The 17,563-nt window shown below is 37.8% G+C and overlaps 1 protein-coding gene across 2 annotated transcripts; it reads right to left on the bottom strand.

Annotated features, from left to right (window-relative positions):
- Positions 1-1,572: 1,572 nt before the first annotated feature.
- cd9r (CD9 molecule related) lies at positions 1,573-10,617 on the bottom strand. 2 transcript variants are annotated; one of them, XM_028042329.1, is made up of 9 exons: positions 10,535-10,617; positions 10,170-10,324; positions 7,254-7,359; positions 7,071-7,168; positions 6,047-6,121; positions 5,871-5,972; positions 5,663-5,758; positions 4,636-4,719; positions 1,573-2,610 (listed from the first exon to the last, which is right to left on the bottom strand). In XM_028042329.1, exons 2-9 carry the CDS (start codon positions 10,233-10,235, stop codon positions 2,521-2,523), a joined length of 717 nt encoding a protein of 238 aa, XP_027898130.1. In that variant the 5' UTR covers positions 10,236-10,324; positions 10,535-10,617; the 3' UTR covers positions 1,573-2,520. The 2 variants fall into 2 exon arrangements, with proteins under 2 accessions (XP_027898130.1, XP_027898129.1); XM_028042328.1 differs by lacking the exon at positions 1,573-2,610 and adding an exon at positions 3,835-4,329.
- Positions 10,618-17,563: the final 6,946 nt, after the last annotated feature.

A 17,563-nucleotide genomic window follows, 5' to 3' on the forward strand; every position in this document is an offset into this window, starting at 1 on the left:
GACTAATTCAACGCAGAGCCATGAATATCTGCAAATTTATAGTTGAGGAATGTGTTATTTCTAAATGTTGATTGTTTTGGCTCGCAGCTAATCAAAACAGAGAAATTTCAACACTACATGAGACTAATAAAATGAGAACCAGTAGAAAAGTGCGAAGATTTAACAGCTGCCCCACAGACGGCAAGGGGAGCGTGAATTTGAAAGACGTTTCCTGTAAAATAGTAGTCAGGAAGTTGTTTCTCCAGGTGACTCAGGCGGTTGCCAAGGCAACGGTGTGCTTAAACGACGGAGAAAGAGAGCAGGTCCGAGTGGTTTTGAGTTGATCACCTGTTCAGGTTATTTTACGTTTTGTTTACTTTCGCTGCAGCCGCCATGATTTCTGAACGTTCAATAAACGACAAAAATTGGACTTATAAAGTTGTTCGTTTTGCGAGTATACGCGATTCACAACAAACATCAAATAGGACATGAAGTATTTAAGCATCTGGCTGGTACCGCGATAACTGGAAGAAACTGCATTAGGTTTTCTGTCACTCTTAATATGTCTGCTTTAACTGATGTATATTCACAGATAAAATAGTTTCATTTACAATTTTTATATCTCCGTGTCATGTGGCAGATCTCAGCCAGCTGCTGAGAGAAAAAGTAGATCTTGGTCTCAAAGTTTGGGCACACCTGATCTACAGTTGGTGAAGACATGCACTTTTAAAAAGAGAAACGATTTTTTTAAAAAACACTGTTAAAAATAATTGTAATGCAGAATGTTATTGGATGGAGGCCGTAATTGGCTCCAGAGTGGTATAAATTTCAGCTCAATTTTAAGCCATTTCAATACGTGCAAATTATCAAATGTCTTCCAATTTGGAAACATAACTCGCTAGAATAAAACAAACAAACAAAAAAAGGTTCATGGCAGATGCTGTACCTTGTCAAGATGTTGTTCCTAATCTAACTTTACACAAACTGAATCTGAATTTGTAAAGAACCACATGGGTTTCATTGCCTCTTTAAAAATAAAAATACTAACAAAACGGATTTATGACCATTTTATGGAGAACAGGGGTTATTATGTTTGAAACGACTGCATTGTTCAGCAGAGACTGATGAAAACAGCAGATGGTGCTTCATGGTCCTGTTCTTTACAAGCTGGTGGTTCAGAGCAACTTTGACCCACATCTTTATCCCATCCTATAGAATATCTTAACTTCCTAACTTCGAACTGCAGACTCATGTGAGTTTGGCTTTATTAGGGGGCTCTTCCTTTAAAAAACTGGCCAAGTACAATAGAATAGAAGTACTTTATTCATCCCAGCAGGGAAATTACTTCGCAGTTACAGCATAGAGACAAGACACAATAACAACTACCACTGAGTAGTAGTTGTAGATACACTAGTAGAACATGACCTCATTTAAGTTTGTCCTTTTTGTAGTCCAGAGCCATATATTTATTTTTTCCCAGCTTTTGAAATACTTTGAAAGGTATCTCTGCATCAGACCTAGAATTTAGCTGAAGATCATCGTTTCCACTTAAGAATTGTGGTGAAAAGGAAATAACGACACATTCACACATGCTATTTTTTCTGTTATTTTTATGGAAACATGCAAAGCCACAACTTTTAAGAGAATATTTAGCTCTAACATAATACAATGCAGTAGTCAGGACTACATGGTATAGTGAGAAGAAAAATAAGGCATTCAGCTTTTAAACATATTACTTAAATTATCTCTCTCTTTTTTTCCCAATATAGTAATTTATACCAAGGCAACAGTTTTAAATTACAGCTTTAAAAGACACCATTTAAATGTTGTAAAGTTTTTTATTATTATTTGGTACTCAACTTCCTGGCCATTGCTGTGGCTCTTAAAATATCAACAAGAACAAAATGAAGAGTAGTTAGCAACAGCAAAAAAAAGTTTTTGTTTATCTTAAAATCTGTAAATATATATAAAAATGTTAAAAAAGTGAACAAATCCAATAAAATTTCGAGCATTCCCCATGAGGGACGCGTGATCGGACACGAAAAGAAACAAACGGTAAGCTTAAAGGTTTCAAATGTATAATCGGACCTGAATACAATCAAAGCTTCTAAAAGTTTATCATCCCTTTTTTCTCCTGTTTACATTGCCGACAGTGATGTTCACCAGTGTTGCAACAACAAACGAGCTAAAGCAAGCTCACTAAAACACAGAAAAAGTTGTAATCACAGAAAAGAAAAGAGCTAACGCGTGTCGAGGCTGCATGCGGTTCTGTTTGTTAAAAAAGGCTCAGTGTGGTTTGGCTACTAACGTTTGCAGATAAATCGTCGAGTTGTGTTTGGCGTTGTTGGATTCAGTTTCGCTCAGGTGTCTACTGGTCTGGTGTACCTTTTTTTTAATAAGTTGGTTCATCTAGTGGCATACGACAACATTTTCAGCAGCCTCCCAACTGGAACTGCAGTCAGTAGTTCACACACGTACATACACACATTGGAAAAGGCTGTAAACACTGATCTGCTGGCTGACTTTCCAGCGATGGTCGACTTAGTACACAGACGAATAGTAAGCGGTGATGTCCTGATGCACTTTCTTGAGCTGTTTCAGGAGGACAATGGCGCAGACCAGGGCAGTGATCTGTCATGCAGACAAAGAAGGAGGGAAGTAAAGAACAGCGAAGGGAAGAGAACGCCCCCCGCGCACACCTGGCACTAACGTCCAACCTAAACGCCGAATGGAACGGATTAGTCCCGAGGTCGGCGTACATTCAAAGCGGCTAACGGAGATCCGATCGTTCAGGATGGATTTTAGTGTCACGCTCCTACATTCATGCTTAAAAAGGCCAGAATGTCCTGCTCCCACCTCTACCACGTTTTCACAAATTTAAACCAGCCACCCGGAAGATTTATACACAACCCCCCCCCCCACACACACACACAAAAAAGAAGCATTTGTGAAATCAGAAAATGAGTTTGTCTAAGAAAACATTTGAAGGACAAAAATCCAACCCTGTTACATCAACATCTGTTAGATTAAAGAAAGTGAGAACAAGATTTAGTTAACGGTGAGTGTTGCTCCAATTAGTGGAACAGAAATCATTCGTTTCTTCTTGGTGATTGACAAACCCGGTTCTGGTCAGAAGTTTATATCCAGTCAATCGTCACGGCCATGAATGTTGCAGTGAGGCAATCTATCTGAATATGTTGACAACGAAATGGCTCGGATCTCCTGGCACACATTTGTTTTTTTACTCCACAAACGTTCAACAGAATCTTAATGTTGACCTTCTTTTGCCCACTAACAAATAAACGACAAAGCTCAAGTTGATGCCCAAGTAATTTTGATCCCGAAATATCTCTGAATGAACAAGTTGTAATTATCAGTTATTGTTTTGAAACAATACAGAAGTTCTATGTTGTAGCCATTCCTGAAAAAATAACACATTAGCTAGTACGGTAGCACTTTATTTGACGGGATGTGCATGAGACTGACATAACGACTGTCATGAACATGAAGGAGTCTTTATGAATGTCTGTGACTGTTGTCATGAAGTGTCATTCGGTAATTAATGACAATTTTAATGCAAAGTTGCTCTAAACGTTGCTTTGAAAGTCCATTAAAAGTGCCAACTTTGCATTAAACTGTCATTATTTACAAAATAGTACAAAGTTGGCACTTCTAATGGACTTTTAATACAACTTTACATAAAGTGTCATTATTTACCGAATGACACTTCATGACAACAGTCACAGACATTCATAAAGACTCCTTCATGTTCATGACAGGTGTCATATTTATGACAGCGTCATGTCAGTCTTATGCACACCCTGTCAAATAAAGTGTCACTGTTGGCTTTAAAGTCTTAAATTATCATGAAATTCATGTCCATGCTGGGTGTATGTAAACTTCTGACCAATAGAAACCCAGCGGTTGCATCAGAACAGTTGCTTGTCCCAATTTCTTGGAGAATGATCTTCCCAACAGTAGGTTTAGATATCTGAGGAGGGGATTTTTTTCCTTCTAAAAAGTATGAAGCTCAAGCGTGATCATGCCGAGTGAAGCAAAAGGGTTTGTCACGTCAAGACGCTGTGGAACAACACAAATCCACAAAAGCGAGAATGGAGTCTGTCGAGATGCTTCCTAAGCCTGAGCCACAGGGATGTTGACCACAGAGAGGGGCGTGAAGACGACGGGGTCCTGGTTGGGGAAGGAGTTGTTGGAGGCGGTGACATGCTGGGGGTACGGCTGAGGGGCAGCCGGGGAGGGGATGCTGGAGTTCAGGATAATGTACTGAGGAGATGAGGAGGCCCGGTGAATCTGAGAACTGAGCACTCCGCTGCAAATCAGAGCTACGATCTTTTGGAAGCAACGATGGAGGAAATGAGGGACAGAAAATAAAATAAAACGACAAACAAAAAGGTGAGAGGGGGAGGAGAGAAAGATGGTCAAACTTAAGAACGTGAGCAAAACACAAACTTGTTTAGGGCTGTCCTTATTTAATTAAATCTGCACCTTCAGATCTACAATCATAATGTAGGCTACACTTCACTAACACGTCAAATTAGGAAGGAATTACAGAACGAGATGTTTTGTTAGTGTGAAAATTTTAATTTGGTCTTTTTAAACTGCTTTTAAGCAAACACAAATACGCAGTTTTCCTACCAGAAGAGCTCCAATTCCGATGAAGATGCCCATCACCAGCGGTGCCCGGCTGTCGAAGACTGTGACGATGGTAGTGGGACAGTTCTGGTGGAGGACAGAAGACGCTGTGAGCGCCTGAAGATTCAACACCCAACCCAGAGTTTACAGAGCGAATCCACCAGCAGGAAACCAACTGGTTTTCTACGACTTCCACCTCTACAAGCATCTCAGCTCTGAATCAGGGACCACAACCACCTACGAATAGCTAAAACCTGTGAACACTTGAAGGAATGGCCAAAAGCTCATTTATAGCTGCCTATTTTAATGCTTCAAATACAAAATATACCTTAGTAGGGACTAAGACACAAAGTGTAAAGCACATGTGTCAAACTCAAGGCCCGTGGGCCAAATCTGGCTCGCCGTAGCTTTTTATGTGGCCCTCTAGATTCTAGACTAAACACTAAGTTTGCTTAAATATTATTTTACAAGTCTAATCAATGCAGTTTTTATCTATTTGCTGCCAAATTATTTCAATCGGTCTCTCCAGTTTCTTGAGAATTATCATGGAAATTCACGCTAAATCAACAAATCTAGACTTCCTGTTTCCTCGGACTACAAATATGACAAATCTTATTTCTGATAGCTTTCCTTCCTCATTTTCTTGCGTCAGGAAATACTTACAAAAAAAGACTACTACTCCTTTTAAATAAGCCTATATCTATAGTCAGAGTGATGCAGGCTCCATCTCCTGCTCCAGATCTTTTGGCTTAAGCCTCTATCTCTATAGCTTTGCATTTCTAGAAACCAAATATCTCAAGCTCAGTCTGATTGGATCTCACCACAGACTCTCAATAGAATTTAGACATGGACTTTGACTGGGCCGTGGTAACAGACAGTAGTTTGAATCTAAACTATTCCAGTGTAGGTAAGCCTTCGATAATCTCCTCTCATCTGTGTTGAAGTAGATTCATGCACCATGTTTCACCAAGGGGTGGGAATGTAGGCCAATAGGTGATCATAATCATAAAAAAATAAGAAAGCCACTTACAGGCATGACGAGGTGCTCCAGAACGCCGTTTGGTTTAGGACAGGTCTGCTTCACTAGCTCAACTAGCGGGACTCCAGTCATTCCACAGCAGTGCAGCTGAAGCACAGGAAGTGGAAGTCAGTAAGAGCACTCAGAAAAATGAACATGTATGTCAACATATAAATGCACACGATTTTTATATTAAAGCAAGAAAATGGTGCACACTTACCGAGTTGTGGATGAATGCGAGTGTGACACCAATTGCTGGATCTTGGCTGCTCACATAGAGGCTGTATAAAGTGGTATAAAACTCTCCTAGTCTCAGTCCAACCTTGGGGAGGAAAACCCAAAAACACAATTACTATCAGGATGGTTTGGTTTGGGACAGATGGCTGTGGCTTTTACCATGTTGCTGTTGGAATAGGCAAGTCCTCCGATGACAAACTCAGCCACAGCCAGAAATAAGAGCAGGATGGCGAACTGGAGGGACAAGAAGAAGTAGATTAATGGAGTTACTGCCAGTCGTTCTGCAGCAAAACAACAAAAAGGGAATCAAAAGAGTTCAGTTCATTTGCAATAAAATCTGCTTTTTGGATCGTTTCAAAAGAAGCTACAGAATAATGTTGGAAACATTGTTTTCTCTTTAATTCGGAGCCAAACAGACAGAATTCTAGAAATACTCTCTTCTAGGCCACACATTTCATTATAACTTTTTGTTTCTATGCGCCATGTAGATGTGATCATCCTGAGTGTCATTTAACGACAAAAATCCAAACACTAACCTAAGTAATACTTAATAATTAATTTGTATAACACCTTTTGAAAAAAATGTTACAAAATGCTTTTGCATTTTTTAAAAAGTCAATTAAAACATCATGAATGATGTCTAGAAATGCAAAAAAAACAAAACAAATCAATTCAAATACATAATGTAAGACAAAATGAAACAATAAAAATATTTAATCTGTTTTTAATGATCATTCTCTGCTGTTTTGACGCATCGCCATCACCTCTGAGCTACCACTACAGAAATTATTTTATGTTTTGCTGGATGCTGTATTGTCCCAGTGTTAGTGCAATAAATTGTAATATTGTTGTTTTAAGACTATTTTCAAGTAGTATATTAATAATGGCTTCATAATGCAGGTTTGCCATCTTGAGGAACAATAAACTTTAATTTTGCTAATATTTAACACTGGACCTGGAAGAGATTTTAAAACCTAAAAAAAAAAACACAGCAACCAATAAAATATATATAAAGCAGAAATAAACCCAAACCGAACCATAACCATTAATAAAATGGATTATGATGTCTTTGTGAACAAGATTGCCCTTATATTAATAGCAAGACAGACAGTTTCTCAACAGAAACGGTCGGTGTATTTTTAAGGAAGTGTGTGTGTTTGTGTGTGTGTGTGCATTGCCTTACCACTTGCAGGGCACATTTTTTCTCATTGCAGGCGCCGTAGTCTCCAAACGCCACCACAATCAGCATGATTGAACCAAGAATGATCAGTACGGTCACACCTGACGGAGCAGAAAACAGGAACAGTTTGCCATAAGATGTAATCTGAAACCGACCTGCTATCCGACCGACGCGTTTGCGACAAACCTATGACGAAAGCGCTGGAGTTGAGCGCGTCGATACCAAAGATCCCTCTGGTGTTCTCGCCGAATCTGAGCCACAAGCCGAGGCCCAAAAACGCCAACCCAACCACCTGCCACGAAAGAGGAAGCGAAACTAGGTTATGTGTGGTAACACCGTTCGAGCAAACACACCTGTGGTTGCAGGAAGAATAACCAAAAGCAGCCACAGCTGCAAAGACGTTTCTCTTTGTGCCTACACAAAAAGTAGAGCCCTACAGAAACTAAATCAAACACTGTCAGCGTGGTATCAATCTGTGCGATATCACAAATGTAGATAAATGCTCAGATGCAGTATTTGGTAGGAAGTGAGGCAGGCCTCGGCGATAGACCAAATATTAACCGACACTGAAATTTATGACGATGACCAACGTCATTTTGCCCATGTCTGTATTTTCGGTGTTTAAAAAAAATTAAAAGAAAAGTTGTTTTTGGCTGGTTAAAATGGGTAGACTGCGCTCCTGTCCCTTTAAGACACTATGTGTACAGTCTGTGGTCATGCTACTCCAGCCCACAAACAGTAAATGGAGGAAATTTCAAATGTTGATGCGGTGGCGGTTGTGTTTACAGGAAAGTTATTTTATACTTCTAAGCTTGCTGATGAGTTGTGTTTATTCATTTAAGATTTTTTTTTTCTTTTAGCTCATTTTTGGTTAGTTAAAATTTAGTATTTTTCTTCAATAGCTTCTGGGATACGTGACATATTGACTCAAAATCAGCGTGAACTTGTTCTACCAAAGTGTGTAGATGAAGCACATTCATTTTTACTCCATTTTAACCCTATTTTTCTTTTTAGCATTTTGTCAAAATTTAGTAAATATATTTTTAGTTATTTTTTGTCAACATTTTCTACATTTGTACTCAATTTTGACAAAAAATTACTAAAAAATATATTTACAAAATTATGACACACAATTACTAAAAATATGTATTTACTAAATTTTGACAAAAAACTGCTAAAATAAATAAAAAGGGTTAAAATGGAATAAGAATGAGTGTGCCTCATCTAAACACTTTAGTAGAACAATTTCACACTCACTTTGAGTCAATGGGGCACATGACTTGGAAGCTATTGAAGAAAACATTATATTTAATATTAAAATTATTTAAAATATTGAATATGACTTAAAAATTCAAGAGAGGATAGTGTGTCTCGTGTAACCCTAATTACCACTTTTTTGTGTCAGTTGGTCACAAGGCAAAGCATTTATTTACATTTGTTTGTCAGGAGTGTTTGGTTCGGACATTTGTTGACAGTCCCTAAGTGAACCTTCGAGCGCTTGATGAGGAAGAGGAAGGGAGCGGTAGATTAATGCCTGAAGAAAATGCAAGGTATACAGTACAGACCAAAAGTTTGGACACACCTTTTAATTCAATGACTTTCCTTTATTTTCATGACTATTGACATTGTAGATTCACACTGAAGGCATCAAAACTATGAATAACACATGTGGAAATATGCACTAAACAAAAAAGTGTAAACAACTGGAAATACCCCTTATATTCTAGTTTCTTCAAAGTAGCAACCTTTTGCTGTGATTACTGCTTTGCACACACTCTGCATTTTCTTGATGAGCTTCAAGAGGTCGTCACCTGAAATGGTTTTCACTTCATAGGTCAACCTGCCCTGTCAGGTTAATAAGTGGGATTTATTGCCTTATAAATAGTCATGAAAATAAAGAAAACCCATTGAATTAGAAAGGTGTGTCCAAACCTTTGGTCTTTACTGTAAATCTAAGCATTTTGAAACTACTGATATTGAAAGACCAATATTTTTGTAATAACTAATAAAACTCTTTGATCAAACATGACCTACTTCAAAACGTATTAATGACGAAGAGAACAGGCAACAGCGACACTGACCAGCGACATGAACTAACAGCATGGACCAACGGCATTGACCAATCACAGAAGTTATTGTGATTTGTGATTGTGACTTCTGTAACTTCTGTTATCTGTTACTGTCACAATAACAGAAGTTGTTGCAATAAGTTATTGCCATTTATGACATTGCAGATGTCATAAATTGCAGATATTTCTGACATCTGCAAGGGGTTCACTGCTTTACTGCAGATGAATTGACCAGATGACAGTGAGAAATAGAGAAATAACATATGCAACATCTACATACAACATTGACATATCTACAAAGTACTAAGACCATAGAGATCAAACAACGACGTAGACCAACAACATCTACACATATGACGTATACTTATTTTTGACACAAATGGAGCCCCATATATGTTAGGTTAATTGGTCTGTGATAATGCATCTATATTGACTTTTGCAGAAAGAAGGGACTTTCAGCAGATACGTCACTACTGCAGTATTAGTTAGTAATATTAATAATAAAAGTTTTGAATTACACAGATAAGTCCCAAAATACTGAATACAACAGAAAATAAAATCATCAAAAGATAGCTAAACGGCTGTTTGTGGAGAGATTGCATCTTCAATTACTTTTTACCACACAAGCAAACAGTAAAACACAAATACTTCCACATTTTAGTATTATTCTCGTAATTATTCTCCTAAAAAAAAAAAAAGCAGTTACTTGCAGTAAGATAAGTTCCTGTTCTCGGTGTGGCAGGGACTAATCTTGATCTTATAGACCAACTGAAGAAAAATCAGTATGTAAAAACCCTGAAAAACAACCAAACGGGAATTAAACCTAAATATTGCCCGGAGATGAGCCCTCTCTAACAAGGTGAGGTAATACTTGAAAGGGGGCATTGGCATTTCTGGAAAAACGAAACCTCTAGCACCGTAACTGTAATCTGCAGGCATAACAGCGGCGCCCACTTCCGCTCCCCGTGTCTTGGAATAATAAGCACTTAATACGCCGCCTTTTTCTGGTAGCTGTGTAATTAAATTCACTTACGGCGAAGATAATGTTGAAAAGGATGAGAATATATTTGCACACGAGTCCACATCCGTCGACAGCCATGATGAGCAGCGGTTTGTCAAACTGCGCACTTCTGAAAGTCTGAATAAAACCCAAATGGGAATGATGGAGCTCTTCCAGCAGCACCGGGCCTGTTCGGGTGAAGCATATAGACGAAGAAGAAAAAAAACCGCGTTAGTGCATATCAGTGCGAGTCAAAGTCAGCAAACGTCGTGATAAATTTTTTTTTAACGTCAAATATTTCACACGGAAAATATGAACTACCAACACAATTCTCGTTCTGAAACCACCAACATGGCGAACACGGATATAAGAGAAATAGCTTCAAACGAATTAAATACCTTTTTCAGCTGTGACTTGATTAAGCAGCACGCGCCTTTCGCTACAGCATCCGATTAAACTGCGTGTAAATTTTCTTACCTCAACGTGCGACAAGCCCCGCCTCCTCGACCTCTTCCAATTCTCTGATTGGCCGAAAGGTTTAACCGACGAAGTATAGCTCCAATGAGCAGGAGGAAGGGGAGCTGCTGCCCACAGCGAAATATATCAAAGGGGTTAAAAAGGAAACTTAAGGAAATGAGACTGCGTCAGGACGCCTTTGTTTACTGCAAGAAGACAATAGACGTTCAACTACGCTGGTGTTAAATTATTACTGGGGTCTATGGACGTAGTTGGTACAAAATAACGCTGTTGTTATCACCGTTAAAATGCTTGAAAATGCAAAAGCACGTTTTAATTTTCCTCTTAAGCTCCAAAGGCAACAGAGAAGAAACGAAATGAAAAGGAAACGACTTTGCCGTCTCTCTCCTCCCCCATACACACAACCAGCCCAAACAATACTGACATTTTCCAAGGTTACACTTTCACGCCATTACTTCAAATAAAGGAAGAGAAGCAGAAAAAATGCTCACAATGATAAGGCTAAATAAGGCGGATCTCTGAGTAAAAGTAATCCAAACTTGGAAAGAAAACCAAAACCACTTGGATCTGGTAGTAAATTACTGTGTAACAAGATCTGAAAAGATACAAAAAAGAGCTCAGCTGAACAGATCGGCTTAGAAGAGAAACTGGGCATGTAGTCTTATCAGTTTTATGCGACTGATTATGTTGCTATTGCTTTTCTATTTGACTTATCTAAAAAAAACTGAGAACCAGAAAAACCTGGGAATTGATTCACCTAGTAATGGTGATCCACCATGATTCAATGTTTTATTTGAGGAAACATTACAAATAAAAAAATAAGCTCTGAAACAGTTCTCACGAGATTTCCACAATACTAGGGAAATCAAATGTAAAACGTTTTTTATGTAGAAAACATTTGAGTTTCCTCTTTTTGTTTCAACAGTGCATTATAAATGGGATTTTATGTGCACAAAGTAGAGAATAATTATGCAGAGGAAGGAAAAAAAAGAACACACACACACACACACACACCCACACACACAGAGACCCCCGGCTGAGTTTTAATTAATCAGAAGCAGCCAAAGAGGCCTGTGGGTAACTCTGCAGGATCTGTGGAGAATCTGAGCTCATGTGGGGGAATCCAAGCGACAGGATAACTACCAGCTGCGCACGTCGCAAATCTTTCCTTTCATGGAAGCAAGACGAAAGCCGTTGTTGAAACAAAGCCTGTTTGCCACAATTCACATTAATCTCGCTGTACAGCGATAAATAATGCATTCTAATAAATGCGCAGGTCCGCTAAGAGAAAAACCTGAAATGTGTTTGTGTCAGACGACTAACACACATTCCCCTAAGACAAGGCAAGTTTATTTGCACAGCACCATTCATACACAGGACAAAAAGTGAATGAAAAGCATAAAATGTTTATTGGTCAGATTGTTTAATCTAAAGCTGCTGAAAACAAAAAAATATATATTTATACATTTTGAATTCAAAACACAGCGGTTTCTACACATCTCAGGTTTTCAGGGAGACTGTTTCAGAGCTGATGGATGCTGTTCAGTTACGGTCAGGACTCTGACGACCTAGGCACACCATACCTATTGCAGAACACGGTGGTGGCAGCATCATGGTGCAGTGAGGCTTTTCTTCAACAATAATCAGAAGATGAACAGAGATAGAAACACTAGCAATGTGAAGAAAACCAATGAGAGGCTGCGCAAGACTGAAGTCATGGGCAAGGTTTTGTCTTCCAGTGAAATAACCAAAAATTTGCTACAATAAATGGGTCAGTTTAAAGTTTTACTGGTGTGTTAGAATGGCCCAGTCAAAGTCCAGACCTCAACAGAATTGAGAATATGAAGCTGGCAGAGTCTGAGCTATTTTTCCAAATCAGAAAGTACAAAAACAACTCAAGTGCTTAGATGTGCAGAAATTTGTCACTCAAACTATTGACTCGGGTGGGAGGTGGAATACAAAAGCATGCCGCACCTTTTAGATATTTATTTGTAAAACATGAAAATAAAAGTAAACCCATTCATTTTTTTCTTCTTCCCCTAGCCAGTGCTGCTTTATGAAAGATGTATTCATATGTTTCTCAACTTTTATTTTTAATTGCGTCTGTCTAAAATACATTGAAGTCAGTGGTCATCATATGACAGAATGTGGAAAAAGAACAGCCATCAAAAACACATTTTGCGAGGCGCCGCGTCACACGGGGTGCGAATATGCATCACAACCAAATGAAACAGACGTTCCTCCTTGTAACGGATCTTTTCGGAAGCGATGCCATTTCTCAGCCTGCGAGGTCTGTCGCCACGTTGAGAGAGTAATGGCTTCGCCTGCCTCTCACCGGCCTTGTCAGGGAGAACTGGCTGCAGCGTGGAGTTATGCGACCCCTCTGCCATCCATCAGTGCAGGTTCAGTGGGTGGCACGGGGAGAGAGAGAGAGAGAGAGAGAGAGGAGGGTGACGGAGCGAGTCACAGAGAAAAGAGAGCCTAAGTCTCTCTCCGTTTCTTCTGTGCATACAGGCCGTCATGTTGAAGAGCTGGAACTTTGCACTTAAAAAGCTTGAACTCACTGTGATCCGACAGGTAAGTTTAGGAAAGGAGTTCATCTTAGAGTCTGAGTAAAGCCTCGGAGAAGCGGCGAACCTCATGTGAATACTACTGAGTCGGGGGAAAGTTGGGCAGCAGCTAGTTACATTTTACTTGAGTAACCATTTGGTGGAAAAAATTGTAAGTGTATCACTCTTATACTTTCAGTGTGATATCTCCTCACTGGAAGTGTAAATAGTACAGAAGGGCTGGATTACGACAGTCTGGCGATATGAGAGTCACGCTGGTCAAGTCAAGTCTATTTGTGCAACACATTTGAGCAACAAGGCAGTTCAGCGTGGTTTACTTCATAAAAACTAGTGTGAAGCAAGAGCTAAACATCACATTTTGTCAAATGCTACCATCAAAATTGCCGATAAGCATAAAAAATGTTGATCAATGTTTCATTACTACTAATCAAGGACAACTCGAAACAGGGGCTTTTTTTTTTTCTTTTCTTTAGCCTTGCTTTCAAGGGAGTCAGTGTTTCAGCTGTTTTGGAGTTTTCCGGAAGTTTGTTGAAGATTTGTGGTGAATGCGGCTTCTCCGTGTTTGGTTCTGGATTTGGGAGATGCAGAGCAGAACCAAAACCAGAAGACCAGTGGAAGGACTTTAAAACTGGTGTTATGTGCTCTATCTTCCTGGTTTTAGTCAGAACGCGAGCAGCAGCATTCTGGATCAGCTGCAGCTGGAGGATTGATTTTTTTTTAGGCCCGCATGGGAAGATGCTGTTGCAGTAATCAATGAACGCATGGATGAGTTTCTCTAGGTCTTGTTGAGACATTAGTCCTCTAATCCTGGAGATGTTCTTCAGGTGACAGAAGGCCGACTTTGTAACGGTCTTGATGTGTCTCTAGAGGTTCAGGTCACTACACTCAAATTTCGGGCCTGACCGCTAGTTTTTAGCTGTAATAACTGAAGCTGCGTGCTGACTCCAGATCGTTCCTCTTTAGATCCAAAAGATAAGAACGTCAACCCTCATGTACCGTGTTTTAAAAAGTAAGACATTGCAGTTGGGAGACCAGCTCAGCAGAGACAACCCCACCCTTGCAAACGATTAGCAACTCAGAAAGGGAAGGGGTCTTTAGAGGGAAAGAGAGAAAACATAGAATGGAACGACCCACACAAATATTCACAATAACCTGAATTCAAACATTTTCTTCGAATGCAGCTGAAACTGAAATTGATCAAACATTTTCAAAGTGTTTTTTTACAATGAGATCCCAAAAGAACAATTACTTCCCCAGTTTTCGGTGCCTCTGTTAACCTTGCTACATTTAACTTCTGTAGCAGAAAGCAGAACTTCTGACATAAAAAGCCAGTGAAACTAGACTAGTAAACGTAGACAATAATACCCCACACAGGTGTGCGTAGCACGCTTCAGCTGTATTTTTCCTCACACTGGTGTTTATGACGTTAAGTCGCCGAGGAAACATCTGAACTCGTGAGAGCACCCAACATTTTCCATTTGTTGCAGAATCCAGTCACTGAATTCTTTTCCTTCCAGCGCTCAACTCCCAAGTGTTACACAGCTGTTTGGTTTCCACACTTGTGTAAAAGGACTCACTGGTGCTCTTTATTAAATCAAATTTAAATGGAAACTTAACAAAACAAAACAAAACAAAAAAGTCAAGAAAATGATGTGATTTCTGCAAAGAAAATAATTCGCTAGCTTGCCTTTGGAGTCAAGTAGTTTGTTATTTGTAAACATAACAGTGCTGCTAATCATTTTATCTATCATTGTTTATCATTATTTCTAACTACGTTGCGTTTATGCACATATTGACAAGACAAACTGCACAAAGTTGCAATGCCCGAACTAAAATTAAGTTTCTTTTTGAACGTTGTAATTTTATGTCCCACTAGGGGGCGCAAAAGTATTAAAAACATCTAAGGTAATGTAAAGGACACGGTGTCTCCAAATATTTAAACACATTTACATAATAAATGCACTATTCATATATTAAGACCTGTGGAGTGAGTCTAGCTTATATAGTGTCTGCAATTTAAAAAAATAACACTGATTTAAAGACATCTTACTGTATCTTTGTAGATTTATTTTTTCTGGTTTAGTTTCCTTTGGTCCGTTGTTTGACAAACACATAACGAATATCAGAGATTAATTTAATTCATTTACAGTAATACAACAGAAAACAATTATCTGCTTTATTTTCTTACATATTTTTAAAGATACTCTACAGTGCTGCATTGTTTTTCACTAAGAAATGTACGGTTGTAATAAAAACACAGCTGGGTAATGAGATTTAAATAGATTTCCACTGCTGGATTGAACAAAAATATTTTATTTAAACGTTGCACATTTAGGAAATAAGAACTCATTTTGTTTTGCTTTGTGTTTACTTTGGTCGATGACATCACAGGAGGCAAAAAGATTGAGAAGATCAACTGCTTTTCATAGATACGAGCATAGATGTGATAGATTTTAATATAGATTCTCAAGAATGCAACCTATAGTTGTGTTGCTAATGGTTCAAGCTAATGAATTTAGCCAGAGTTTTACTCCAGTGACCTAAAAACAATTTCAGATACTCTTGTGCCTGAAGCTAACGATGATTTTTACCATAGTCAACTTAGCAACTTTAGCTAGCATGATTCCGTTTAGATTCCTACTTGAATGTTTACTTTGATTTTTGTGCATTTTCACCTTACCATAAAAGAGTAAGAGGCATATTGATTGTTTTGGCACAAAATGTGAATATCAACCCTAAAACAAATTCAAAAAACCTTGAGAAGATCCTACCAACTAAGTCTGCTAGGAGTGTTATTATCCGCATTTTCAGAAGTCCTGGTTGTGGCCTTAAACATCACTTAGTGAGGAAGAAGCTATTGTTCAAAAATAAACAGAGGGAGCCTAAATACAGTTTGTGAAATGCTGTAAGTGACAAAGACCCTATAATGTTTGGCCATAATGACCATCACTACATTTGGAAGAAAAAGGAAAAAAGAAGACGCTAATAAACCTGGTAGCACCTTCCAAATTGGGAATCACAGGGATTTGCAGCATCATGTCGCATGGAAAATTACCAAGAGTGACTGTTGTGCTTCACTAATTAGGAAAGAACAATAAGTATACATAATGAAGCAACTCAAAGCAACAATCGGGGAGTTAAAACCTGGGTGCAAACGAGTCCTTCAAATGAACAACGATCCCAAGAACACAATTAAATTAGTTACAAAGTGGCTAAAACACAATAAAATCAATGTGTTGTAGGCTAGCAAAACATACAATCTCTGATCAAACAAGAGGCAAGAGTTGTTGTTTTATTTAATAAATGGCTTCATGACCAGACTTAGGCAGAAAGCCTTTCGGGTAAATCGTTTATTTCGGTATGTTGTCATTTTACCACCACCAGGGGGCGCAAGAACATTAAAAACCTATAAAATGTGTACTAATCGTATGGAGGTAAAAGTCACTGATCAATCTGGCTTATTTATTTTTATTTACTGCATTTGTGATTGAAGTTACCTTAAGTACACAGAAAACAAGTAAATAATAAAATTGAAGGTAAAGAGTAGGGGCCAGTCTGGTTCATTTATTTATTTAGAATACACTTAGAAAAATTAAGCATATCAAAAAGATTTAAATAGATTAAAATAAAGCAATACCTGGGCTAATTATTAAGTGATTTATTTAACTGAGTTAAATTTGAGTAGGATAAACATGAAATAACAGTAATGTGGCGGATTTTTGTCCAACGTTTAATTTACTGTGTGTACATATTAAAATAACAGCATAAAACATTTTAAAGAGCATTGACCAGTCGGATTAATTGGAAATATTAAAGATTAAAATTTTTGTCTAAAAGAGCAGACACAACAGCTAATTTATGTACGTATTTATGTTTGATATTTTTATTCGAGAACATATTAAAGTATTAAATATTCAGTTCGAAATTGACTGTGGTGGAATATATATATATATATATATATATATATATATATATATATATATATATATATATATATATATATATATATATAATTTATTTATGTCTGAAATTTGATTTGAGTAGATGAAAAAAAGTGATTACAGGTATATTTATAAAGCGTGTTATAGATATGGAGAATATGATGAATGAATGCATCTATTACTTAAATAAAATAAAAAGCGACTATATTGAGTAGTACTAATACTTCAACCACAGCAATATTATTGTAGATATAAAATGAAAGCTTATTTATAGATACATGTAAACATTCCAAAGTATATATATATATATATATATATATATATATATATATATATATATATATATATATTCTCGAATATAATATATATATATATTAATGTGTTATTTATTCTATTTAAACATATTTTTGTGGGTTTTATGTCACAAAAATGTAAACAA

This window comes from Xiphophorus couchianus, chromosome 16, assembly GCF_001444195.1.
Source record: "Xiphophorus couchianus chromosome 16, X_couchianus-1.0, whole genome shotgun sequence".
Lineage (NCBI taxonomy): Eukaryota > Metazoa > Chordata > Actinopteri > Cyprinodontiformes > Poeciliidae > Xiphophorus > Xiphophorus couchianus.

Coding starts and splice junctions, on each gene's coding strand:
- cd9r (XM_028042328.1), bottom strand. CDS start 10,235: ATGGCTGTCGACGGATGTGGACTCGTGTGCAAATATATTCTCATCCTT. Junction 5,973..6,046: donor CCTATTCCAACAGCAACATG/GTAAAAGCCACA, acceptor TTCCTCCCCAAG/GTTGGACTGAGACTAGGAGA. Junction 4,330..4,635: donor TCGGAATTGGAGCTCTTCTG/GTAGGAAAACTG, acceptor TGCTTCCAAAAG/ATCGTAGCTCTGATTTGCAG.